This window comes from Colletotrichum fioriniae (assembly GCF_027942845.1).
Source record: "Colletotrichum fioriniae strain IMI 355084 chromosome Unknown scaffold_3, whole genome shotgun sequence".
NCBI lineage: Eukaryota > Fungi > Ascomycota > Sordariomycetes > Glomerellales > Glomerellaceae > Colletotrichum > Colletotrichum fioriniae.
Window position 1 is genome coordinate 1,590,306 of NW_027076839.1, and position 25,490 is coordinate 1,615,795.

General features: G+C 50.8%; 9 protein-coding genes and 1 non-coding gene across 10 annotated transcripts; 5 read left to right on the forward strand and 5 right to left on the reverse strand.

The window, feature by feature from the left end:
* Positions 1 to 1,105: 1,105 nt before the first annotated feature.
* Positions 1,106 to 2,104, forward strand: N0V96_003329 (uncharacterized protein; the record flags this gene model as incomplete). Its single annotated transcript, XM_053191108.1, has 1 exon — positions 1,106 to 2,104. The coding sequence occupies one exon, from the start codon at positions 1,106 to 1,108 to the stop codon at positions 2,102 to 2,104; it is 999 nt and encodes a 332-aa protein (XP_053051533.1).
* A 1,032-nt stretch (positions 2,105 to 3,136) lies between these two features.
* On the reverse strand, positions 3,137 to 4,507 carry N0V96_003330 (uncharacterized protein; the record flags this gene model as incomplete). The annotated part of the gene is made up of 1 exon (XM_053191109.1): positions 3,137 to 4,507. One exon carries the CDS (start codon positions 4,505 to 4,507, stop codon positions 3,137 to 3,139), a length of 1,371 nt encoding a protein of 456 aa, XP_053051534.1.
* Positions 4,508 to 6,789: 2,282 nt separating this feature from the next.
* N0V96_003331 (uncharacterized protein) lies at positions 6,790 to 8,489 on the reverse strand (the record flags this gene model as incomplete). Its single annotated transcript, XM_053191110.1, has 5 exons — positions 6,790 to 7,333; positions 7,387 to 7,727; positions 7,795 to 8,082; positions 8,157 to 8,297; positions 8,352 to 8,489. 5 exons carry the CDS (start codon positions 8,487 to 8,489, stop codon positions 6,790 to 6,792), a joined length of 1,452 nt encoding a protein of 483 aa, XP_053051535.1.
* Positions 8,490 to 10,068: 1,579 nt separating this feature from the next.
* On the forward strand, positions 10,069 to 10,160 carry N0V96_003332. Its single transcript has one exon. It is a non-coding gene; the product is annotated as a tRNA-Ser (tRNA).
* Positions 10,161 to 10,582: 422 nt separating this feature from the next.
* On the forward strand, positions 10,583 to 11,260 carry N0V96_003333 (uncharacterized protein; the record flags this gene model as incomplete). The annotated part of the gene is made up of 1 exon (XM_053191111.1): positions 10,583 to 11,260. One exon carries the CDS (start codon positions 10,583 to 10,585, stop codon positions 11,258 to 11,260), a length of 678 nt encoding a protein of 225 aa, XP_053051536.1.
* Positions 11,261 to 11,552: 292 nt separating this feature from the next.
* Positions 11,553 to 12,379, reverse strand: N0V96_003334 (uncharacterized protein; the record flags this gene model as incomplete). Its single annotated transcript, XM_065756803.1, has 2 exons — positions 11,553 to 12,159; positions 12,372 to 12,379. 2 exons carry the CDS (start codon positions 12,377 to 12,379, stop codon positions 11,553 to 11,555), a joined length of 615 nt encoding a protein of 204 aa, XP_065614570.1.
* A 2,367-nt stretch (positions 12,380 to 14,746) lies between these two features.
* On the forward strand, positions 14,747 to 16,222 carry N0V96_003335 (uncharacterized protein; the record flags this gene model as incomplete). Its single annotated transcript, XM_065756804.1, has 2 exons — positions 14,747 to 14,967; positions 15,160 to 16,222. 2 exons carry the CDS (start codon positions 14,747 to 14,749, stop codon positions 16,220 to 16,222), a joined length of 1,284 nt encoding a protein of 427 aa, XP_065614571.1.
* A 1,133-nt stretch (positions 16,223 to 17,355) lies between these two features.
* Positions 17,356 to 19,219, forward strand: N0V96_003336 (uncharacterized protein; the record flags this gene model as incomplete). The annotated part of the gene is made up of 4 exons (XM_053191115.2): positions 17,356 to 17,866; positions 18,287 to 18,433; positions 18,513 to 18,928; positions 18,986 to 19,219. 4 exons carry the CDS (start codon positions 17,356 to 17,358, stop codon positions 19,217 to 19,219), a joined length of 1,308 nt encoding a protein of 435 aa, XP_053051540.2.
* Positions 19,220 to 19,493: 274 nt separating this feature from the next.
* On the reverse strand, positions 19,494 to 21,836 carry N0V96_003337 (uncharacterized protein; the record flags this gene model as incomplete). The annotated part of the gene is made up of 6 exons (XM_065756805.1): positions 19,494 to 19,832; positions 19,904 to 19,999; positions 20,055 to 20,299; positions 20,362 to 20,512; positions 20,576 to 21,088; positions 21,594 to 21,836. 6 exons carry the CDS (start codon positions 21,834 to 21,836, stop codon positions 19,494 to 19,496), a joined length of 1,587 nt encoding a protein of 528 aa, XP_065614572.1.
* Positions 21,837 to 22,137: 301 nt separating this feature from the next.
* On the reverse strand, positions 22,138 to 23,780 carry N0V96_003338 (uncharacterized protein; the record flags this gene model as incomplete). Its single annotated transcript, XM_065756806.1, has 4 exons — positions 22,138 to 22,798; positions 22,877 to 22,979; positions 23,037 to 23,184; positions 23,256 to 23,780. The coding sequence occupies 4 exons, from the start codon at positions 23,778 to 23,780 to the stop codon at positions 22,138 to 22,140; spliced, it is 1,437 nt and encodes a 478-aa protein (XP_065614573.1).
* Between the last annotated feature and the right edge of the window lie 1,710 nt (positions 23,781 to 25,490).

Below are 25,490 nucleotides of genomic sequence, written 5' to 3' on the forward strand. Positions count from 1 at the left end.
TGTCGCAGCTAAGTCTTTCTCAAGAACCCTCAATGGATTTCCAGCGCCGGTTCTTCTTCGAATTATAAGTCTCGACGTCTTTCCTCTGGAAATCAAACCTTGTTACAATATTCGGTTGGGGTAGAGCGCTGAGATCCAGGGATTGTGGGCTGGCGAGCCAGTGCATGATGTCGAATTAGCATCAGCCCCCGAACGCCACCAGTGTCTTCCAACAATTGTTCAGAACCAATACCGATATCCACGTGACATCATCCGTTTACATCGATGAACTTACACTTACGACAGTATGACTGGCCGATTGCAAAGTCACTACCTGTTCCAAGTACTTGATTAGTATCTACTTAGCAGAGCTAGGCACTAATTAATGGAGAAACCCTTGAGTTTGCGGTGGACCAACCTGCCGGACAGTGCTCGTTTGCGGGTACTAGGAGTAAAGAAATAGGGCAGACTAATCGTCGAGGAGAACCGCACAAGCTACAGCGTCTCCGTGGGACTGACCAAGCTATAAAGTCAAGTAACTCTTAGAACGGCTGAGACTCCAACTACTTCAATAGAGTCAGATCTGATCATTAATGTTATCGATTGGTAATATTTCCGCGGATTTATCTACGCATGACTCTAGTGCTTTGCTTATGCATTGGTGCTTGTTCTAACATGTACCTAAGATCCCAGCTGAGACCCTACTCCAACGTCAGCTTCCCAAGCGATTGCGCTATCCTTCTAGCCGACAACTTCTGCGGGCTAGATGTGAACGATCACCAATCGCTTGCGCATGCTACTGCACCTCTTGGCTTTGCTATGGGAACTTGGGAAGAACATTATGGGCCACGTCGGACGTAGATACCATGTAAAGCGGTGTTCCGCCTGCACGATCTCAGTAAGACGACAAGTCCGGAGCTAATGAGAACCCTGTGTAAGATGCAGGAAGTTTGTAAGCCAACGCATCGATTCAATCAAACCTGAGAAAGAATCTGCAAGCCCGGCCATCGTATTTAATTGCAACGAGCCCCATACCATTGCCGCATCAAGAGCTCATTCACTCCATTACTTTGAGACTTCGTGGCATATTGCCTTAAGAGACAACCCGTCATAACCCATAGCAAATATGAGGGCCTCAATTGCATCGTCACTTCTCTATATTGCTCTGGCTGTAGGTCAGAGCCTACCCTCACGCATTGTGTACCAATTCCCAACCAAGCCCAACTGGATCGAAAACATTGCCGTTCGCAGGAATGGCAACCTTCTTTTACCTCTCCTTACTTCTCCCGAACTCTACCAAGTCGCCAAACCGTGGGAGAAGTCGCCATCCACAGAGCTCGTCCACCGGTTCTCAGACTTGAATGGCCTTCTCGGCATCACCGAGACTTGCCCCGACACATTCGTGGTGGTAGGCGGCAACTTCTCAGGCATCGGTGTCAGCGTTCCCGGTACCTTTTCGGCATGGGAGGTCAGCATCGCAGACAAGAAGACCACGGCAAGCAAGATCGTCAACGTCCCAGAGGCCGCCTTCCTGAATGGCGTAGTCGCTCTGCCGTGGGACCGCAACATTGTTCTCATTGCCGAGTCCGCGCTTGGCAAAGTGTACAGACTCGATGTCAAAGCCAAGAAATATGAGACCATCCTAGGCGGTCAAGATCTTGAGCCTGCAGCTGACGCGGTGCCAGCCATTGGAGTTAACGGTGTGCGAATTCGTGGAGACTATTTGTACTGGAGCCACAGTTCCCTGAGAAAGGTCTTCAGGGTCAAACTTGATCGCTCGGGGAGAGTTGCGGCAAAGGCCACCATCGACCAGATTGCCAATGTGAACACCACCGCTGTGTTTCTCGACGACTTTGCTTTTGACAAGAAGGGCGGGATCTGGGCCGCGACCAACATTGATAATAAACTTGTTTACATCACACCCGAGGGGAAGGGCACCGTCGTGGCCGGCTCAGAGACGGAACTGACTGTCGCTGGAGGGACTGCCACTGCTTTCGGACGGAATGTCAAGGACAAGGGAGTCTTGTATGTTGTTACTGGGGGATCTCTTGCGTCTCCGGTCAATGGAACAATCACGGAGCCGGGAAAGGTAGTAGCTTTCGACACGCACAGCTATGATTTGTAAAGACCGAATCGACATACCTTGAGTTTATCCGAGTTTGTCTGGCTCAGACGCAAGCAAGAGGCTCATGGATGAGAGGCATTTTAAACAGTATCATATTCAAAAACTTGAAAGTTTTCCACTAGCTTCAAAAGACCACATGCATCTACAAGGTAAGGCACATGTCACTTTAGCAACTTCAAATGGCCCAAGACGAGGGACATTGGAAGGCACTATACATGTAAGAAAGGTAAATCGGACATATTCCACGAAGTGAGAAGATCGTTTGGTGGACTGGTGAAGCCCACCACTCAACCGGTCCTTTCAATTTACCGACTACTATTTCCATGCTACTTTACTTGGGAGAATCCCATGGAAACACCCAATTCCCCCTTCGACATGCACAGTCCTATACAATCAATACTGAATCTTCGTATAATACGGTCTTGCTGACTTCTGTACCAGAATTCAAGTAGTGAGGACAGGCGTAAATCTCTCCCGCGTAGTATATAGATAGCCTGCGTCTTAATTACAGCCAATACTGTTTGTGGCAACATCAGATGCGGGAGTTAGGATGTCCTCAACATCAAATCATGGTATCAAATCGGACGCGTCGAATGTTATTTCCGCGTAATGCTGACCCCAAGACTATATGAATGCTAATGTGAGAGCCCTCAATCCGAAAGCGAAATCTTTAATCTACGTGGCGGCAATTCCGCTATCCCTGTCCAGGTACGGTTCCCCACGATCCCCCACTGTCTCGTGGCGATCATTCCATCCCTCCAACACGTGCTCCATTCAAATTGAGCTCAAACATCAACTCTGGAAGTCTGGAGATAATTCTACCATAGATATCACTACATGCATTTTTATCGTAGTTAAGTCGTGAATAAGTCCGGCAGTATGTTCTTGAGTTGCTGCACACAATACTGCGCTGTTTAACAATGCATGAACTTTGAACTAAATGTTGCCATGATCGAAGTCAACTATATGTAGAGGTGAGTACTACCAAGAAATACGGGTATTGTGTACCAAATTAGGAGGTCAACCTTGAAATTAGTGCTCTCTGCACCACGCAGGCTCCTGGAACTTGAAGAGAGGTCCCAGGTAAGCCTCGGGCATCACAAGACCACCGTTCATCCAGTCACAAAGAGTACCCCACGATTTATCGTTATCACAGTTAGTAAATTGCTTGTTCGCCGTTCTGGACTTGGTGACGGTGTCTTGATCGACGTAGTCCCACTCGCAGAATCCGTGCGACGCCAGGCAAATCACCTTGGTCTTTCCGTCAAAGCTCGGGTCTTTGCCCTGGCAATCCTCCACCTTGAAGATCTCGCTCAAGTTCGCCCAGTTCTTGTCGTGGATCTTGTTGAGCACATCGACGTAGTCATTCTTCCAGTCCTTCGGGTTGTGCAGCGCGTACGAGTCGCCCGTGTCTGGGTCGATCCAGAATTGGTAGCAGTTGCCCGCTGGACCGAGGCCAGGGCATGAGACGGCGCCGTTGGTGTCAGGTGCGTAGTCGAGGGCATTGACGCCAGTCGAGCGAGTGGAAACGATTCCGTTGGCCTTGAGAGACAGTGAAAGGATGTAAAGTTGCAGATCGTGGTAGAGCTCGGTGGATTGGAGGTTCAAGCTGGTCACAGCACGCTGGCTGAAGCCACCAGGCCCCGTTGCGGCCAGGAACAGGGTACTGTTGCCCTGAAGTTCCTTCAAGGCGCCCTCGAGGCTACCTTGGTAGTCGATGATGAGTTGAGCGAGGCTGCTCCCGATCTCACCTAGCGTGATGAAGCGTGAATTGGAAGAGCCTGCCACCGAGGACATGAAGAAGGAGCTCATTCCTGTGACAACAGCCATGCCTGTGGCGACGCCGGCCAGGAGGGGATTAGCAAAGGCGCCAACAGCGGCCATCCAGAATCCGCCAGAGATTGAAGTCCACAACAAGTTGCTCGGGACTTGAGGATCGGTAGATGGGGAAACGGTAGCAACAATGTCCCCGATCGTATCCGCAGCGAGGGTGTGGCCATTCCAAAGAGCCTCCGAGAACTGGTTGAAGAATTGAGAAATGGCGTAGATGTTCCAAAGGGTGTAGAATTGCTGCGGTGAAGAGTAGGCGGCATCGACACCGGCAGTTTCGAAAGCTGCACACGTGTCGCGAGTGAGTGTGTCACAAGTTCGACCACCATAGCCGTTGAAAGCCAAGAAACACTGGGCGAATCCCAGGTTGTCGCAGTCGGCCTTGGTGCCGTTCTCAGCCAGCCACTTGGTGATGTAGTCTGATACGTTCAACTGAGCCCAGCACTCAGGCTTCAGTCCTGTCTCCGACCCCGGAGAGCAGTCAAAAGCGCGCGCTGCGATGGCAGTTTCCGGAGAGGAGGCAAGCACGGCGGTGCTCAAAAGACCTAAGGAGAGGAACAGGCGAGTCGCCATTGTCGATAACAACAGCTTGAAGCTAAAAAAGGACAAATGAGTGTATAGGTGAGTAGAGCTAAATGTCTTGAATCACCAGAAGCACCAAATCTATGGCCGGGAACTCCTTAAACTATGTACTCGATCGCATTGTGCAATCGAGAAACCAAATCGCATTAGGTGAGTCTATCACAGTATCTACGGAGAGATCGGACTTTGTTGATGTTGACTCAAGACCGTCATCAAAAATGCGGTAGATCTCCTTACTCAGCGTGTAGTTGAAGACTGATCGACACTTTCAGCGCGTTTTTTATATGAAGGAGCAGAATTAACTTTGTTTAGAGTGCCTTGACCACCCACTCCCTGATACGAGTATGGGGCTGAACTAGGTCATTGACTCAAAGCATCACCGCCATCATTCCGGCACCACCGAGAACGACGTCAACTTGTTCATGTGCTGCGAGGAAACCGCGATCGGCTGTTGTCGTCGTTCTTGATAAGACAATATGAGTTCAATGATGCGATCCAGTGCCACTGCTTCATGAGTTTTCGGGACGTGGGTCGGAAGAAATTGTTCATGATCACTCCATTGGGCCAGAAGCCAAACATTCTCAGGTATACTCAAGAGTTTGTGTTTATTCGGTAAGACATACGTCGGTCAAAAAATTGAGCTGAGGTGTATTAATCTCAGATAGTTACTTGTGTGACGTTCGGAGTTGACCCCGGCTATCAAGTTATCAGCTGATCCCGACAACGGCATAAGGACAGCCCGCGAGACAAAATACGAGACAATCCCCTTGTCAGTTGAATTGTGATAGAAATTGACACTGTAAACTTGCCAATTCTCGTTGCTGGCACGGAGATACTTCCAGCTCTCGATGTTTATCCGCAGATGTACGTGCCGACGTCCGTTGAGGCCAAGACTACGAATACCTCGGCATCGTGACCGGTTTATTGGCCCCGGAAAACCGCAATTCCACTCAAACTTTATGTAGTGGGCGGATGATGTCTGGGAGGCAATTCCATGGCAGGTTGAGTCTGATAGCCCTCAGTGATGGGATCACTCCTGACAGCCTGCCGGGCAAGCACTTCTCTCTCATGCTGAACCAAAGCTGATGAAAGACACCAGTAGGATGCGCAGCAGTCTCTCGCATCGGTGCCTTTGATGCCATAACGCTTGCGGATCTCAAAGCGCTTCTTCATCACATACCTGAAATGAAGTGTCAGTGATTTGCAGATGAAAGGTTGGGATGTCTTGACTCAACCGACTTACATCCAACCAAAGCCGGTAAGATATGTGACTCCCATCATTAATAGACAGTCACGGTTGATATGTCTATAATTTTCCATCGAAGGTTCCTTGATTCGATGAGAAGTCTGCCCGAGGACTTTCAAGATCTGTCAGCAAACCAATGACTGTCAGGATGAGAGGGTGGCATACGTAGACATGGCACGAAGGTGCTCAGAAGGCAAAGCTCGCAGGATGCACAGCATCCACAAAGGCCATGATGCCAACCATCTCTTTGGGCAAGCTCGCAATCTTCATGTCTATTCAAATTGTCATGATCTTTGATTTGCTGGGCGCCATCGTCTGTCCGAGGCTGGGAACGAGGCATTCGTGCCCAATGTTTGAACGCTAAAAGCAGGTCGAAAAGCTAGAGAGAAAAAGGCAAAAACGAAGTATGGATGAATGTAAAATGAAAGAAGCTTAATTCGGGACTCGGCAATCCAAGTATGAACTTAATTCAAATCGGTGTCCACGCGTCGTCGGTGTTTGCTCTCAGTGGTACCATTTGCCCCTTCAAAAGACTCTGAGCGATGATGTCGGGAGTCAAGGCAGTGCCGTGTCACGCCAAGTAGACGGCACGTCGTTCCCGGATATTCTGCCTCACCAGTCTTGGCCTGCAGGCAAGGCCTGTGTGTAGCGACGTAATGCTTGGTGGAGTTTCTGCCCAGATTGAGCGTCAGCCATTCAATCCCTGAGCAGCGGTTCTCCAGATTACACCACCCAATCAATTGGCCAAAATGTGAATTCACGATGGGCGAGGAAAATATCGCGTTTGGAACCTGGTTGATTGTCTTGAGGATGTACCATTGAAGGGCGCGTCAACTTGTTTGAGCTTCGATTGACGCAATTCGGAAACGCAGCGCTGAGTGAAACTAGAATCCGGCTTGAGAAAATTCAGGTTTCTAACAAAATATTGCAGTTTTATAACTATGTACAAGAAGATAAATTGTTGTTTGGGCGAGATACTCGTGGCACCAGGATAGACCATATTTCAATAGACATTGCATTTTGCCCCTTACCACGGCCACCACCAAGGGTTGGATCGTTTCACAACCCAGACACCGCGCTCAATAGTGTTGATGACGATGTAACCACTCTTGAAGTACGGGTAATGGCTCCAAGTACCCGTGTAGTTGTTTGCTCCACCACCAGGCTCATTGTCATCTTCTGGGAAGATATCAAAGTAGGCAATCTCTTTGACGTTCTTGGCTGTGGGATCCCATCGAATGGATGAAATGTCCAGGATGCGAAGCCCAGCACCATAGTTGCTCTGGTACGCCAGGCCGCGGTGGATGAATTGGTTGTGATCGACACTGCGGACGGTGCCCTTGAAAATACCAGAGTTCTTGGGCTTCTCAAGGGATCTAATATCCCAGAAGTATGTCACAGGGAAACCGTCAGCCGCCGGGCCAGTCTTATTTCGCTCGTCAATCTCGTCGTCCAACACCAAGAAATCCTGCCAGTTGGGGTCAATAACCCAGCCCTGGTGGGTATAAGTCGCACCCTCGTAAGTGGTACGAGAGATGATGTTGGTGCTGTTCTTCTCGGTCACATCGTAGCTTCAAGACTGGTCAGACAGAACGTATCGCAAAGTCTGCACTCGGTCACTCACATAGTCAGAGTATCTTCGTTGTAGCCGTAGCAGATATCGCGGCCCCAGTACTTGACATCAGGTCCGCGGTACACAATGCACTGCGCGTCATGAACATAGCCATCACCAGCCGCGCAGCCCAGGTAGAGAGGGTTGTTGATATCGGCGAGATCGAGGAACTGCAGGCCAGAGTCGCAGGGAAGGTTGCGACGCGGCTGGGCACCGACGGCAACGGCATATCCCTTTTCCTCGTTGACAACGACGTTATGACTGCGACCTAGGGGGAGAGCTTCGGTCCAATGAGCTGTCAAATCCTTTTCATTGGAGAAGACAACGGGGTTCTTGGGGTCGATGTCGAGGAGCTGAAGTGGTATTAGTATATAGCTCACTTATATGCTGTATTTGAGATGAGCGGCTGGTCCCTCATACCTTGCGCAAGTCAAAGAATTGGATTCCATGGCCTGGCGCCTCGCTACCGACGACGAGATAGTTCTTGTAGGCCTTGATCTCACGCCATCTACTTGGCTCGGAGAAGTACGGCAGTTTTCCGAGGTAGATCAGCTTGCCCTGCTTCGAGACTTCGGCAAAGGCGGTGCCATCGAGCTGTCCGATCGCGGAGAATTCCCGGCCATTCGGGGCCGTCCATCCCCACGATCCAGAACCTCGACCAGTAGAGTTGCCAAACGCTGCGTGAGGTTGAAAGTCATAGAGGTCGAGCTTTGATTTGTTAGCAAAGCTCTCTGGCATCCAGGACGAACATATGTCGATCCTGATCCCAATGATTGACTTACATCCTTGCATCGGAAGGTCTGAAGAGGGTCGCCCTTGACAAGCTCTACCTTGCCGTCCTTGCATGCGAGATAGTCTTTGACGCGTCCGGTCCACTGAGTCGAATCGAATTTGCCCTCGGCCTCGGCTTGTTCCCATTGAGCCTGGCTTTTGTCAGACTTGCTTATGCTTGTAGTTCAAAGGGTTAGGTTACCTACAATCTTGTGCTCCATGCTCTCTTGGTGAGCCGCGCCAGTATCGTACCAGGCTGACAACTCGGCACTGGGCTCCAGCTCTCTGGCAACAGAGACGCCAGAAAAGGCGCCAATGGCGAGAATCAACGCGTTGGACTTCATGTTGGCGACCGGTTCACTACCAATACAAGAAGAAGCTCCCGCCCCAGAGATATGGGCGTTAGGTGTACTCCAAGGCGAGAAGTTTATTCCGCAAGTGGAAGGACTGTCGTCAGTATTTATACCACCAAGAACGTGGTCCGTCCTTTTATCTTTCAAGCCAAGCGTAGCCATATTGCCCGAATGTCACAAAAGTCCCAGCAAATGAATTTCACCGCTGCGTGCTTGCAGGTCACTTGCATCTCGTCCATGCTCCCATCGGCCAGCATCCTGCACGATCTGCAGAAGCCAAGCCATGGCGAAAATGCCGTTCGAATAAGGCCATTATTTAGCAGTTCGGTGCTCGGGTCTGATACTAAGTATGAACCCCTCTCCGGGGTTTGAATGTTGTCAGACGGACAATTGATGAGCCTAGTCTTTTGATATGAAATAGGCAGGTCGAAAAGATGTCGCAAATTCTTGGCACTATTTGTCAACGTCACCAAGAACATCCATCGCTGCAGTGCTAAAGTTCTTCTATTCGGTTTCGCCTATGCCTCTACTATCCGTCGAGCGATTTCTGCAACTCCGCACTGCTTGACGCCTCATAGGCTGCGTAGTCTCGCCAAGACGGAGTGCTGCAGGTGGCAATGACACCATTCAGAAAGCCATGTAACCGTCCCTTTGGCATGCTGGGGTATCTCCGCCCTATCAAACTCGCCTATCTAAAGACCGTAGCACTCACCACGCAATAGAAGAAATGAAGAATGGTTTAGAATGCATAGCTCTGAGGTGCCTGGGGTCAGCCCTGAGCTATCTCCATCCCGGTGGGATGCTAGTATTAATTAGCAGTGCTGTTCTTACCGATGTCGTGCCTAGGACATTTGGGCCGATCAGGCCGATCAGTCCATCAATTTTAAGCTTGGATTTAGTGTTCCGAACTTTCCGCAGCTTACGACCCACTAGCCCATACCACTTGAGGCAGGCGTGGAACTACTCGGGTTATGTTTGCATTAGTTTGGGAGAGCTTGCATGCATGTAGTGATGGTTGATATGAGAGCTGTTTCTTTTGAGTTTGTTTAGATGAAGAGACCGTACATGTAATTATGGGGAAACAAGATGTTTCTGTAGCGAGGGCAAGCTTGCCCGTAATCGGGGCCCGACTGCTCCTTCCGAAGTCGAGAGGCCGGGGTGGACGTTCGGCAAGGCGCAACCCCTCACTTATCTTTGTGTCGTCCTTCTGTGTATGCGGAAGCTTTTGCAGTTCAAAGGATATTACAGCAAGCTAAGAGCAGTGTCTCACAAAGTTAAAGTACAAACGAACGCTATCCTCATGGCACCTGCGTTGAAAGTTCCTCTAAAGTTCACACTTTCGCCTCACAAGTCATAGGTTGCTACCAAAGACCTGGGACCATCAACTTCAGTCCAAATCAACATATCGAGTGCTAGAAATCCCTTTCAGGCAATGCCGTTTCACATCGCGGTACTCGCAAGTTGTCACCCCACCCCGAGGATTGCCGACTTCTCCGCAACCTCCACCACACCACCACTGAGCTGCCAGTCAACATAGCCTGCGCTCTTTTCCATCCCTGCATCCAACAAGGGCAGAGTGCCAGAGTGGTTAATGGGTATGACTCGAATTAAACTCGCAATCATATGGCTTCGGCCGCATGAGTTCAAATCTCATCTCTGTCGTGAGGGTATTGCTTTTGCTTTTGTTGTGGTTGTGCATGCGAGTTGAAGGCAGGATGCAGGCCCCCGCACTTGCTGACTCTTTTTAGTGCACGGTGAATAGGCCGAGTGATTATGAAAGACATAAGACAAAGTTATGCAAGGGCATATGCTCTCCTCACAAAGCAGAAGTATAAGTATTAGCCACCGAAACGGCCATCCAAGCCGCCAGCGCGATACCCAAAGAGGTAATTGATTGCGCCGGGCCCTTTGGAACAACTGTGCGAAAGTTCAAAGAGGAGGAAACAAAGTATGGGTTTTCCTTCTTTAGCACAACTTGAAGACATTTAGGCTATTGACAAAAACCATTTACACAGCAATTCGCAAGGCTTCCCGGCCAGAGAAGCAGTTTATGACCAGCGACTGCCATTCGCTCCTTCCCTAATATGCCCGTCAAACTACGCCCCGCTACCCTGGCAGACGGCCCGGCCCTCGCGTCCATCTACCTCTCGGCCTTCCACGACAATCCGGTAGCCATAACATGCTTCCCTGCAACCACTCAAGTCCGCGACTATCTCGCCAAATCCTTTGCGGAAGAGATGAGCGAACCTCGATTCCAATGGCTCATTATCACTGATCCAGACTACGAGGACCCCGACCTACCCATCGCCTGCGCAAAGTGGGTTCGCCCAGCGGGACCCAACGAGACAAACGTCGAGCCGCCGCCTCCAGTGGATGTCTGGCCGAAAGAGGGTAATCCAGAGTTTGCGAACCACTTCTTTGGTTCAATTGGAAGGAAGCATGCCGAGATCATGGGCGAGGTCAGACACTGGTACCTTGAGCTTCTCATTTGCCGGACAGAGCACCAAGGGAAAGGCGCGGCCAGCCCACTCCTAAGATGGGGCGTCGAGAGGGCCGACGAGGAAAGAAGGTTGGCATTCTTGGAGGCTGTGCCTCTGGCAAAGGGGATCTACGAGAAGTATGGATTTCAATCATTATACCGCCTGGACTTTACGACGCCCAGCTCGGGTGTTTTGTCCCAGGACTTTATGCTTCGGGAAGGCAAGGCGGTAGAGGACTATGAGTTGGTGGTGAAGAGGTTCAACGCATCATCATCATCATAGCGTGGCTGAACAGAGGGACTTGATGAGTCCGGGCTATCACATTTGACACAAGTCATGCGTTTGGCCAGACGACAAGAGCGGATCTTGAGAGGTAGTCTTAGCCAATATACGTTGAAAGACTATAGCTAGAAAAGAGCTGATATCTCTTTTCGCACCAAGACTTGAAAGCATAGTAGACTTGTGAGTGAGTTTCTGAAACACCGCCTGTTATTTGACCAAAGTTCTATGGGCGCGAGTCTGACAACGGGATGGATGAGCCAACTATTGTTTCCAAGGCTACGACAGACCTCAATCACAGGGGCACGCCAGATCCTAAACCCTGAGCTAGAGCCAGCAGATTTGAGACAGTCTTAACACTGGCCGGCTCCCGTGTGAAGCTCTCATTATATCCCCACTGCGTGATATACAAGCTGTGCACACCCTGTGCAACAATAGCATTGATATCTGCCTGGAGAGTCGCCACAGGAGCGGGTTGGTAAGGCTGCCAATCGTCATAAAAGTCGTGCACCAGGACAGCAGACTTGGCTCTCTGTGCCGCATCCGTCGGTAGTGTGCTTAACGACGCGGGCGTGAATGGCGTGTATGTATTTCTCGGACACCGGTCTTGCGGCGCATCGGGATCGGCCGTGTAGCATGTCTCCAGCGACAGGATTGCATCGGCCACGGTGTAGAGCGAGGAGCTGGCGGGGTTGACGGCGACACCCGGGTTCAAGACCACCACGCCAGTAGCAGACTTGGCATAGTTGGTAATATCAGTGTAGTACTGAAGCTGGGCGGGAGCGGTGTTGACCTCATCGAAGAAGATACCGTCCATGTGAATATCCCAAGAGTTGCCGTCCCAGCCGTTGGTTTTATCCATGCGGCGTAGGTATCGACCCCCTGCTTGACGACGGCGATATCTTGGGGCTGGGCTTGTACTGTACCGAGGGTCGAGATGTAGCCCAAGGTCACAGTGTTGGGACGGTTGTTGATTTGGCCAATCCACTGCGCCCAGTCAATCTTGATGCCGTCCTCAAAGGCAAAGGGGAGGGCCGCTGTTGGGATTGATGATGACGTTGAAGGTCAAGTCCGGGTGGGCGTCGATGGCAGCAATAGCTGCTTGCCAGTCTACAGTGCCATCGTAAGGCTTCTGTACATCGTTGATAGGGTAGATATAAAGCGGCAACAGAATGTCGACCGCGGCAGCTGCCGTACCTAGAAGGCATGCAAATGATGAGAGAAGCTTCATGGTGTCAAGTGTTGTTTAAAATGGAGCGGTGCTAGAGTTGATAGTCAATGCCGCGCCGAGGAGTTCTCATTTACGGGATATTCTAATCGACTCTTCTTATACGCAAGACCACTTATGCCAAGCAAGGCAAACCGGTCTGGGAATTTGGCGATCTACCCCGGTCTCTGCATCCCTCGCCTGGTTGTCTAAGACTTTCGACTTGGCATACACCATGGCGAACCTGTCACGAGAACAACAGACCGGTCTGGATGAGCAACAGGGAGAGAAATGTCTCTGTTTTCAATTTTGCAATGTCATTGTACTACGAAAAAGTGTAGAATAATGGGTGGCATCTCGCTACGATGACGGCTTAGATCGGAAAGGCCCCAGTTTCGTGATCTCGGACTCCAGGCAGCAGGCTGACAATGATCGTTGAAGAAAATGGCTTGATATGGCAGGCTGTGCACCCTTATTCGGCAGGTCCCGCCAGCTCAGGATCAATACTCTAAACGCTAACCTGACCGAGTTGTGCCATCCACTTCAGTCTGACATATCGGCTGACCGGGAGTGACTCTCCATGCCGTCTTTCCGTGGGTAGAGACCCTAGACGTCACATTTTCGCCCATGAAATACTTGCTCATGATATGTCCCAGCCCCCAAACCTCCTCATTCGTGATCATCTAGATGCATCATTTACCCTGAGCTATTCAGTAGCACGGTGTTGAGCAATACCGCAAATTACCTAGAACGCCCGGGCTCCCAGATTGCAACTAGGACAATCAAGCAGGCTTGGCAAGCTGGAGCGTATGGCAGCGGAAATACATTCTTTCTGATGATATGGTGACCAAAATGGACTTTATTTATCGAGAGATTTCGAGTATTCGTAGTTTTTTGAGCTTGATAAAGCACTGGCTATGCAGGTACTCTAAAGACTAGCACGCGGCGATAACTCAGGCATAATTACCGTGTGGTCTAGTCAGAAGACTTAGAAAACTTCTGTTATCCCTGTTCTAAGTGTAAGTGAACTGCAAGTCTCGAAAAGATACAAGTAGAAGTATCATGAAGAGAATAGCCAATTGCGTTAGCGTCCATCGTCTTACTGTTGACCTGAAGTACATGGCCGGTGTGATGATGCTGCTGACACTTGAATCGTTCTGAACCCACCCCCATTTGGCGCATATCGGTGGCCCCGTGCACGCGCAAAAAAGAGTCTGAATTCTGGTTGCTGAGCCTCTGAGGAGAGGTCAGCTTCATATTATGATAGACTTAATCATCTCAATGACACGACATAGCCTATTAGATCTTGAACCATCTTCTCTTGGTCCGTTAAGTCGAGCCCCAAGACCTCGACACCAACGGGATGGTACGGCAGCACGGTGCTTTTCTTCCTCCGTACAACATGCTGACTATCGGACCGTCGGAAATCGTAAGGTCCGACCGAGATCTGTGGATGCAACTTTCGCAAAAAGTTGCCGTTGTTGCTGCGAAGTCCGCCATGTTCAACGTTCCTAAACCCATGATTCATGGGCTATTCAGATAGAAACTGCAAATCGGATTTTGAGCATTGCCTTCGATTGCCTTTTTCTTGCGTGACGTAGCATCTGCTGTGTTTCGGAACTTGAACGGGGTCTTTAGGTGGGATCTCCGGGTGCTCAGATGGGTTTTGCCCGGCACATCGAAGGGTTCTGGCTTGGATAATCATGCATGGTAGCGTACCATTATCCCTCAATTTTGCTCTGAAGACATGATTTCCTTGTGAGTAATCACTAGAGTGAAGTAAGTCTCCGAGGTGGACATTCGCCGACTCCGCCTCTACACTGTCTACAGCCGGCGCATCGGCGGACTTGTTACCACTGCAAGTGGGCAAATTGCTGACGGAGTAGAACAGCAGATGCGTTTACTCTGCGTTATTTTGCCCAGAATGGAACGTGGGTGGAACTGCCAGTTGGTTCCTTCACTCGATCCACGCTGCGAACCAGTGAAGTCCTTGTCGACATGGGACGGGAACGGGCCAGAGTTTGACCCCAAGAGACCTAGCACCCGATCCTACGTCGATAACAAATGGAACCTCATACAAGGTCCGTTACGATGGCCAGCCACCAGATGGACGCACCAGCACCAGGGAACTTAGGCGGACAACCATAGAGGGCGGAGACCCGGCACCGTGTCGGTGGAGACGGGCCTCTTGTGGTATATATCACCGGCCATGAACCCAAGGCCGTTTCTTGAGTTGATTTCGCAGCACCCAAGGACTTCATTGCACTCACACTTCATTCAATATGTCAAGCGGACCATTCAAAGTCATCATCATTGGTGGTGGACCTAGCGGTATCACCGCCGCGCATGCGCTTCACCACGCCGGAATCGACTTCGTCGTCCTCGAACGCAGGACAAATATCGTCGAGGATCTCGGCGCAAGTCTCGTCCTAGGCGCACAGAGCCTGCGCGTTTTCCATCAGTTTGGCATCCTTGATAGCCTTATGGAAATTGGCGGCAAGCTGTACGAAAACAGGGATTTACTGTCGACGGACACGCATTCAAGCATGCAGAAACACTGGCTATTCTGAAAGCGCAGTAAGTCCTTTCCCTCGGTTCTTTCGTCGTCTCTTATCAAACCCCCTATTCCCCCCACTTCACATGTCCATGTAAGCCAAATCGCGTGCTCGCTAACAAACTCTTCTTCATCCTCTAGCCACGGCGTAGAACCCGTCGCATTCCACAGAGCTCACCTTATCGAGGCCCTCTACGACGGTCTACCAGAAGCTGCCAAGACAAAATATTTGACCGGCAAAAAGCTCGCCGGCATCGTCTCCACGGATACGGGAGTGACTGTCACTTGTGAAGATGGTTCTTCCTACGACGGCTCCGTTGTAATTGGTGCCGATGGCGTACACTCCGCAACACGCCGACAGATGCGCAAACTCGCTGTTGCCGAGGACGCTTCCCGCGAGAAGACGTGGGACGCCGTAAAGCCCTTCAAGACGCTGTACCAGTGCATGTGGGCCTCGTTCCCGCGCCCGACAGAGACCGGCCAGAGCTACGAGACGTCGGGGACCGACAACTCGGTCATGTACATTACTGGCAAGGATAGGGGCTGGATTTTCTTGTACGAGAAGCTCCCCGAGCCCACGACGGAACGTATCTCTTTCACCGACGAGCAATTGGATGCGTTTGCTGGGAGGTTTGCAGAGTGGCCCATCACAGATACCCTAAAGGTCAAGGATGTCTACAAGGAGCGCTTCAATTCTGGCGGTGCGGGCCTGGAGGAGGGCCTCTGCGAGCACTGGAGCTGGAACGGAAGGGTGGTCCTTGTAGGCGACGCAGCACACAAGTTCACGCCCAACGCTGGCCTGGGCTTCAACAATGGCGTGCAGGACGTGGTGGCGCTCTGCAACAGGCTCCAAAAGTTCGTCTCCGGGACCGCGAACGAAGCCGGCGGCAAGACGCCCGACTTCTCGGCGCTGGAGGTACAGTTCGAGGCGTACAGACAGGAAAGGCGGGAACGCGTGGAGCAAGATCTTGAGCAGTCTGCGCGTGTGACGAGGATGCACGCGTGGGCATCGACGTGGGACTGGATTATGTCGAGGTATGTCATGTCGTGGGCTTTTGTCCAGCAACTCTTCATCACATTCATCGTGTCGCCGAATGCGCAGAAAGCTGGCGTATTGGACTTCATCTCAGCCACGGAACCGTTTGAGGGCACTTACAAATGGCTGCATCCCTTGAAGAGCATCAAGAATGGAGGCTGCGCGTAGAATAGTGGCGAGATTTCTGTTCAGTTTAGCATAGCGTGTTAGCCGGTGGTTCATAGATGGCATTTCAGTTGATTCCCCTCTCCACACTAAAGTTACTTTGTACTTGGCCCGTCGCTCTTCAAAATCTCAGGCGTGTGGTGTTTTGTGTCTGGGCATGGGGTAGTTGAATACCACGGCCACAAGTAAGATACTTACCTTACTGAGCTTCAAATCGATCCATCGCATATTTCGCCTATGAGAACAGAGCCAGTTCTGTGTCTGACGTTTGTCATAACTACTGGTACTTCAACCCTCCCTCTCCCCCGTAAGCCGAGAAAGGCGCGCTTGGATCATGCTGCTTGCCCTTAATCGCGAATTCAGCAGTATTAGCACTGCACTAGACGCATTTCTAGGCGGTAGTCGCTGTGAGATTCTATCTACAGGCCCTGACCACGCGCCCATCAGACTACAACTCTTCAAGGCCGTCTGGTAAAGATGACGACTGGTTTTTGAAACTTCTCTCTCAGTCAATACTTCGACCAGCCCATCAAAAACACTCGGATCGAAAACATAATCTCGCGTTGACGTTCTTCTCGCTTCTCTCCCGTGGACGAAGCGCGGGGAAAGGAGTTGAGAATCTGGAGATGAAGACCGGCCGGCTGGTTCGGTGTCAGAGATCAGCACAGTGGGCTGAGCCACAGCCACAGGCGTCGCTAAAGCACGGATGAACATGTGCTCAAAAGCTCTAAAGCTGCCAAGGGCTCCCAAGAACATCCATCATTGGCTTGCCCAGAGGTGGCTGTCAGCACCCTGCAGTTCAGGGTGGCCATGGAATGCCCCAAAGTTGGCCAGACTGCGTCATCCCACGCGCCGACAGGCTTGATAACTGGCTGGAAACCCAGGGCCATGGGGCGCAAACCTGGTTCTGCAGCTTCCGTGTCCAATAAGCCAGCCATGTCATGATGTCTCTTCGAGAGTACACCTAATGATGGACCTTTATAATCATCACGAGATGTCCACCTGAGGAATTCGGAGTAAGTGAGTAGTATCCTACTTGATTTAAGCGTCATCACATCTTACATGGTTAATGCGCATACCTGAGTGAAAATCAACCGCACTGATAATATCACACTGAGACTCACTCATTTGGAGTAATGTATCTCACAATAGCATTCACTCTCGCCCTTCTCTCCACACTAGTCTGCGCCCAGACAGTAGTGACAACAATCACTGAAGCGCCCCCGAGTCCAACGGCAGAGCCACAGTGGACATCAGACAACACTTTCACCTCGGCCGTCCTCAACAGCACAAACTTCTATCGCGGCGAGCACAATGCGTCCTCCGTAACATGGAACGAAACACTCGCCGACTTCGCGACCGACTACCTTGACGACATGTCGGGCGACAGCTGCGACTTTGAGCACTCAGGCGGTCCCTACGGCGAGAACCTGGCCAAGGGATACCCCAACGCGACGGCGAGCGTTGAGGCGTGGGGAGAAGAGCGCGACGACTACAACTTCAAGAAAGGCGAATTTGACGAGGAGACAGGTCATTTTACGCAACTTGTCTGGAAGGACACGACGGATGTGGGATGCGGGCGCAAGTTATGTGGCGACGGCCAGTGGTATCTTGTGTGCGAATACTGGCCGAGGGGCAACGTCGTGGGTCAATTTACAGAAGAGGTGCAAAGTCAACAGTCGCTGGGCGTGCGAATGAGCCCTAGTATCACTCCATGTCTGTTAGCTATTACTGGGAGTGTGACTGCATGGATATTGTCTTGAAGAGGTATTCATCGCCGGCGCTTATTTAGGTGAATGAGAGACCATTTCCTGATGGCAGTCTGACATTGGAGAACAAGGGTTCCGGTTCTGCCCCTTCAATTGCATATTCCAGACTTATTCGTGACGGCCAAACTCATTCATCCGAACCACTCCCAAACATCTCATGCCCATCTCATACCCGTCACGTCGGCTCACTTACATCGACGACTTGAATTCGCACAAAACTCATCCGAAGGAAACTTGTCGTCACCCATCGACGCTCAACTTATCGAGATGTCAATCCAACAGACTTTCCCTCCCCCAGAACCCAAGTTTTATAAGTATCGCGGAGGAAGGGAGAATCGCGACAAGGATGGCCAAGCCATGGTAAGGGTGGAGGAGCTGTTCACGTCCATGTTCAGGTGCGAACAGTCGGGCATCACATACGCTGCGGGATCCTGGGGTTATACGGGTAAGTGCTCCCAACCTCCATGCCCATCTTTTGGGCTTCTCAATTGTCGATGACGCTGGCGGCTGACTTAGTCGGACAGTCCTGCGCACCGCATACTCAGAAGACTCCGACACACTCTGGCCGATTGCGATGGAGAAACTCAACCGATGGGTTACCAAGTACTTCATCCACGCTAACCGTCTCGTGACGAACAAGCCTGACGGCGAAGTGAACGAGGAACTTGCACGCCGGTTCCTTCTAGAGGTTGTGGAGGATAAGGAATCCGAGAAGCTCAAATTTCCTGACCTTTCCACTGCCAGTCAAGAGACCATCCAGACGCTCACGCAGGTATTTGAGGATTGGCGTCGCAGTGCGATTGGTGAGATCGGCTCGGGTCTAGGAGATAGCCCAAGATTCTGTGACTTTATTGTCATCGACGAGGCCTCCATGCGATCTCTCGCTGCCCTGCCCGACGACCTGCCATCGACGGAACTCGTGCCTCGCGCAGAGAGAAGGGTAAGTCGTATCTGTTCAATGCTTCCGTTAAAATTCAATGAGCTCACAACGTATTAGGCCCGCAACCAGATCTGGGCCGGTGTCTACGTTTGGCTCGTCGACTCCCGAGCAGTGCGGCGGTTCAGCGGCACGGAAGATGACGATAACTACGACGGCTGGATGAGGCTCAGCCCACATGACCTTGCGGATGCGTGGTTCGAAAAGCTTGAGAGATCTTCCAGCGAAGAGTGGACCTTCGATCGCGTCGATATACCTGAAGGGTCTGGAGAGAAGTGGTACACTCAGCGGTAGCAGGTCTCATGAAGCTGAATGGCAGCCCGACGAGAGTTTATTCCACCATGTCGATGAATAGGACGTGCCAAGGTGCCACTAAATGCTCCATAAAGAGTATAGGAATGAATTTATATATTATTCAAATCAAAACATGCTCCAGTTGCGATCCAGTCCCACGTACATTTTCGCCAAATGAGAGGCACTTTTCTCCTGAGTGACAGGCCAACGACCAGAGTAATTCCTACAGTGCATGAAAGTGGTTTCAGGGCAGACAACACGCCTTGTGGGAGAATCAAGGGAAGAACCCCGTGGTGTCAATATCCGGAAGGCTGCTGAAGGCTCTCACCAAGTTCTGGCGGATGGAGTTGTCGACGGCATTACCAGTAACGGCAGGGTTGCGGGCCAACTCAGGGAGCCATTGGTTGCCAACTTCCTCAGTGAGTTCCTTCATCCTCTCAAGAGTGGTCCTGAGCCAATCATCGAAATGGTTTACGGCGTTCGGGCTGGCGCCACCGTGAGTGCTTGCGTAATGCTGCTCTGCAATCCGTAGTAGATCGCGGAAATCATTGACGACCTTTTTGAGCTTGACAAGGAACGCTGGACGCAGATGGTAACGGTAGACGGAGAGGACCTGCGCCAAACATGATTATTAGTGTCAAAAGTCTATGTAGCTGGCCTTCATTGATTTGATGGAAATCTCACCTTTCTGATCTGGTCCAACGCGTCTTTCGGGCAGTTCCCGTATACGAGGTTCTCCATCTTCGTGGGGGCAACGAGATCGTCCCTGAGTGTCCACAGCTGTGAAATCGTCCATCAGTCATCGTAGAGCATGGAAATGGGTCAACAGTCTTACCTTCTCCTTGAGCAGATTCGCGTCTTTGATCATCAAGGTCATTACCCCACGATTCGTCTTACTGCCAAGCGTATTCATCAACATGTTCTGAATCGTTTGACCTGCCGCATTGGTCTGCTGTAACGACACAGTGAAGAAGTCAAAAGGCACAATAAATTCGGAATCACCAACGCCGTTGGCAAGCCGACCAAGAAGCGCATCATCTCCCCAGATGGCAGGCATCTTGCGTTCAAAAGGATGGTCGTCTGCAGTGCAAGAAAGGCCGAAGTCAGCTAGTGTAGTTGCAATATGCATGAACACAACTTACTCTCATATCCCTTGATCATTGTACCCGTTGGCCCGTTGGGAAGGAGATCAATAACAACTGGATCGAAGTTGGCACAATTTGGGTCGTATCTCCAGGCATCGGCCAAATGGGTTCTCTCCGTGTTCACGTTCAAGTCACCAGGAGAGGGATACTGTTACACATCTTAGTAAGAACGAAAATTCCAAGCAACATGGCTCTCGGGACTTCAACATACCGATGGTGCGTTCCAAGGCAAACTCGCTTGAGCACCCGTGGCAGGATCGATAGCAATCCAAGGATAAGACTTCTTTTCGCCTCTCTTCTGCAGAGCTGTCGTCTCGCCATCCTTGCTCCAGTTGATGCAGATATCATCGTCCTCGTCGCAACAGTCATCTCTTGTGCACGCACAAGTAATGGTGCAGGAACCATCACCCTCGCCATCGCCTCCTTTGATGGCAGCATTAATGCTTCCTAAGTTGCAGACGACGTATCGGGGCCACTGCGTGCCCAGCTGAAGATAGTAGTCGTACCCTTGAGCCTGCTGGTAGTCGTGGAGGTTGGCGTAGGATAGACTATTGAACTCAGAGTACGACAGCATCGTGTTGTTCCAGATGCTCTTTGTGGACTCTCGCGGTGTTCCCATGAAGAGCTCCGAAACCATCTTCTCCATGTACTGCTCTGTCGCAAAACTCTGGATGTCGCCAATACCCCAAATCTGACGACTGGCAAGCGTGCCTGAAGAGAGAAGCTATTGTTAGTAATATACACAAGGATACGTGGACAGGTTCAGATGCTCAACGGACCATTCGAATATGAGACAGATTGCTCATCTCGAGCCTTGAGGGGGTTTCCGAAGAAGATGTTACTTGAGCAGACAGGGTCCGCCATAAACACTGGTAGAAAGCAATTTCAATCAGCAAACAGTTCACTAATCGCTCCAAAAACTACTCACACTTGATGTAACTCTCGAAGTATTCGTCTTCACTGTTTTCGTACCGAGTGGTTGAGGTTGTCCAACCAGGTTTGCAACACCTTGCCCGGGCACCACCGCCTGAGCATCCCGTGTGCTCCATGGCAACCATGGTAAGGCCACCAGAGCATGATGGGTTGCAGAACTTCAAGCCCGTGTCTTCATCTGTCCACTGTTTCGATAATTAGCTAGGCGTTAACAAAGTTTTCAAAGCCTCCGTCACTCGGGGAATGATATGCTATCGCCCAATGCTTGGCCTCCAAAGCCGGACAGGGTGACTTACATCTGTCATGCCTTGCCATTCACAATCCTTCCACTTTTTGTCTTCTTCAGGCTGGTCGCAGCAGTACTTGTTCTTCTTTGAATCTTCCATGCCTCCCTTGTACCAGGCTCCCCAGCACATTGCATCACCACTACCGTCACCGGAGAACGCGATAACGTCGGAACCGCAGGTAGCCTTTTCGCAACTTGGCCAGGTGCTCGAAGCAACCTTTGCACTCCAGTCACATTGAGAATATAGCTTCATGTTGTCGGTTTCCACTGAGCAACAAGCTGCTTGGTAACTCCTGATCGGTGAGAAGCCTCCACCCTGGGAGTGGCAGTACTCGTTGTTGCTGCCGATTTCCTTGTAGCCACTGGGGCAGGATTTGCCACCTAAGAGACGAGCGTCAGGTGAGTTGACCGTCAACGGGGAAATTAGTAGACTTACTATCGCAGTCGCCATTGTTGTGTGTGTACCATCCGCAGGTTGGCTTGTTACCGGCAGGGCAGCATAATTTGCTATCAAGCAATGTCAGCCCGAACGTTTCAGTGGAATTTTGGCAAACTCACTGCTCTCCACGACCACCGCAACCTGCCCCATTGACCATGTACTCGTTCTTTCCTGCACCTGGACCACTTCGCATCATACGAGTCCAGTCTGAAGGGCAATTTTCGTCGCAGTTGGTCCATCGACATTGTTTGTGCTCCTCAACATCGGTGACATAGCCATCGTCCTCTTCCGTAGCCATTTCAGAAGTGAATAGTCTAGGAGCGACACGAGACAGAGCCATGGAATATTTTCCAGCCCTGGTATCGTGCGAGATGGCCCAAACCATAACACCGCCGAGACATAGGCTGCGAGCGTAGTCCGCTTTGAGGCGAAGAGTCTCCTCATCGTCAAAGGTGAGCCAGTTGTTGCCGCCCCAGGTGACGATCTTGACGGCAGCATCTTTGTTCAGTGTTGCCTTGGCCCCCTGCTCGGAAACGAGCTGGTCAATCTCTGAGTTCAGAGCCACGCCAACTTCGGCACTGCAGGCTTGAGCGTACGTTCCCGACTCGTAAGTACAACCGGGGGACATGCAGGAAGAACTACTGGCGATGAAGCCGCGTCCGTAGAAGGCGAGACCTAGCGTAACTTTGTCCTTGTCGACACCGTTGCGCCAGAGAAGATCAAGACCCCCCTTGATCTCAGTCAGGTTCGTGTGGCTGTTCAAGTATGGTCCAACACTGTTACAGCCCACATTAGCCATTGCACTGCGCAATCATGGTCCGATGATAAATGATGCCTTAAGAAAAGATACTCACAATTCGTTCGGCTTATCCCATACACCATGGAAGTCATAGGTCATCATATTGAAGAAGTCCACGTGCGGAGAGAGAGCCTTCAGATCAAAATGTTGAAGATACCCTGAGGAAGATGGTCAGACATTGTTTAAAATGCGGACAGGGTTCAATGTTCACTCACAATAAGAGGCCGGGAGTGTAATGCTAACTTCATATTTCTTCAAAGCGGCTTTCAAGTTTTTCATGAATTTCGGAAAATTAGCAAAGTCCTCAGGGCGTCCGCTTCGATCGTCGGCCTCGGGGTATTCCCAATCAAGATCGATGCCGTCCTGCAAGATAACATAGAAATTAGTAAAATGATATTCTCTACGCATCATATTGGCATTGTATCTTTACTTACCAAGTCATAGGTCTCCAACATCTTGATCGTGGAATCGAAGAACTTCTTTTGGGCACCAGCAGACCTCGCAATATCAGAGAAAGTCGTCGCAGTCGGGCCTGGGTCATTAAATGTCCAGCCGCCAACAGCAATCATGACTTTGAGGTTGGGGTCTTTGGCTTTGAGAGCAGAGACTCGCTTGTACATCTCGAGGTCTTCCTTCTTAGCGGGCACGATCTCAAAGGTCTTGGGGTTGATGCTGGCAAAGGCGATATTGATATGAGAGTATACGCCACGAGGGATTTGCTCTGGGTAGAAGCGATTGCAAGATCGCGAGGCAGACCATGTCTCGTAGTATCCCACGACACGCTTGAATTTGCTGCTCTTGTCGACGGTACAGCTAGGCCTGCTGACCTTCTTGTTACCGCAGAACTCTTCAGTGGTTCCGCAGAAGCCGTGCTTTGAGCAGCAAACCTTTTGATAAAGCACATGGTCAGTCAAAAGCCTTTTGCTATCAAAGAGGCTGTACTCACGTTTAGCGGGCATGTTGTCTTGTTGACGTAGTCCTTGCCGAAGCCGCCAGGATCGCACTCAGCTTTGCGGTCACAGTTATTAGTGCAGACGGATTTGCTGCAGTCTTAGCCGTGTGTCAGTACTCAGTAGTCCGATGAAGATAGAGAGACTTTGTGTTTGAGCTTACAATCAGCTCCAAAACCACAGAAGCCGAATTTACTACAACATCCAACCTTGCATGGTAGAGATGCGCTACATTCGGTACCATCCTGAGCGTTGCTGCCTGCGAGTAGGCATGAAAAGAAGATCAGTAGAACCAGAGAGAAGAAAATCCTCGAAGACACCATGATGCCCAACTTGCTCAATCGAGACGGCCGAGACCTGATAAGTTGAGTATGGAACTACGAGAGACAGAGCGCAAAACTGAAGAAGCACACCCTCAACAGGAAGTAGGCCAGTGTAATACCTCAGCGTTCGAGGGCATCCTATTTCTCACGATAACAAGCCCCCCGATCCATGAGATCTCATACCCATGATTGTCTGACATAGACTCGATAACTTCATATGCAGTCTTCAGGGGCCTGCGGGAGAGTGGGAGTGCATCGGATCCAGCGACATGACCGTTTTCGCCACTGGGAATAGCTTCCTCAGCCCATTCTCGCGGTCCCGAGTTACCCAAACTCAATATTCGGAGATTAGCTGACGGATGAGTCTTAGAATGGAAATCGAGGTGCACCAGGCATAGTCCATGATGATGCGGTATTTTTTTCAAGCGATACTCATCGTGAGCCAGGAGAGTTTGTAGCCATGCTTGAATATGCAGGTGCCTGAACGTAGCGTGCCCACTCTCTTTGATATTGTCATTATAGAAGAGCTAACGGCAACAAAGGGCCAGCTTATGAAGTATGCTATTGGTCAGACTCTACGAAATTGATGGGAGCAAGTGAAAGTCCGAAGAAATCAGGGTTCAGGACCCTGAATAGCGCGTCCCATCATCCAGGATGGCGATCCGTCAACCGTGATATGCTCCATACGCATCAGTTCGCTATGCTCTCTGATTCGAGGGAGGGTTTTCTTCTTCAGTCGAGACATAAGCTTGTTTCCTCGCGAGCCGGCTTGGCTATCCCGGAGCGGACCGACCGATCTCAAAGAGGAGAGATTGCCGAACCCTGCAGACCGGGTCAAGTGCGATGCCACCCCATGCGCGTTCGATTTGGCCCCTAGCCGCCTGATGATTGTCGAAATTTCTAACCTTGACGGTGTGTCTTCCACCTTCCTGGGAGTCAAGACTCCGTGAAGGATATTTTGTCTCTCAAATCGGCTGCCTAGCGGCCGCTGTGCAACCCGCCAGCTTTCATCGGAGAGGACTCCGGGAGCGCTTGCCTTAGTGCTTATTACCCATCAGGACCTGCAGGAAACTATGATATTTTGACTATCTCCGTTCACGCAGGAACGTGATCAATCGGAGGAATGAACTGATTAGGGGATAGGTGTGGACGATGGATGTCTAGACTAATTGTTGAGCATAGCGACCAAACTGCACAACCCAGTTCAGGCCACTACTGTAGGGCCAGAACGATCATGAATTTACAAAAAGGAACACCCTTGTCCTGACCGTGCTCCTCGCCAAGCACGTAAGCTTATTATTTTATTCTGATTGCTTCCCACTCCACAAGCCTAGGATCATGGCGGGGAGCCCAATTCTGTTTGGGACTTTGGTTAAGTAAGGGTCTAAGTGCATAT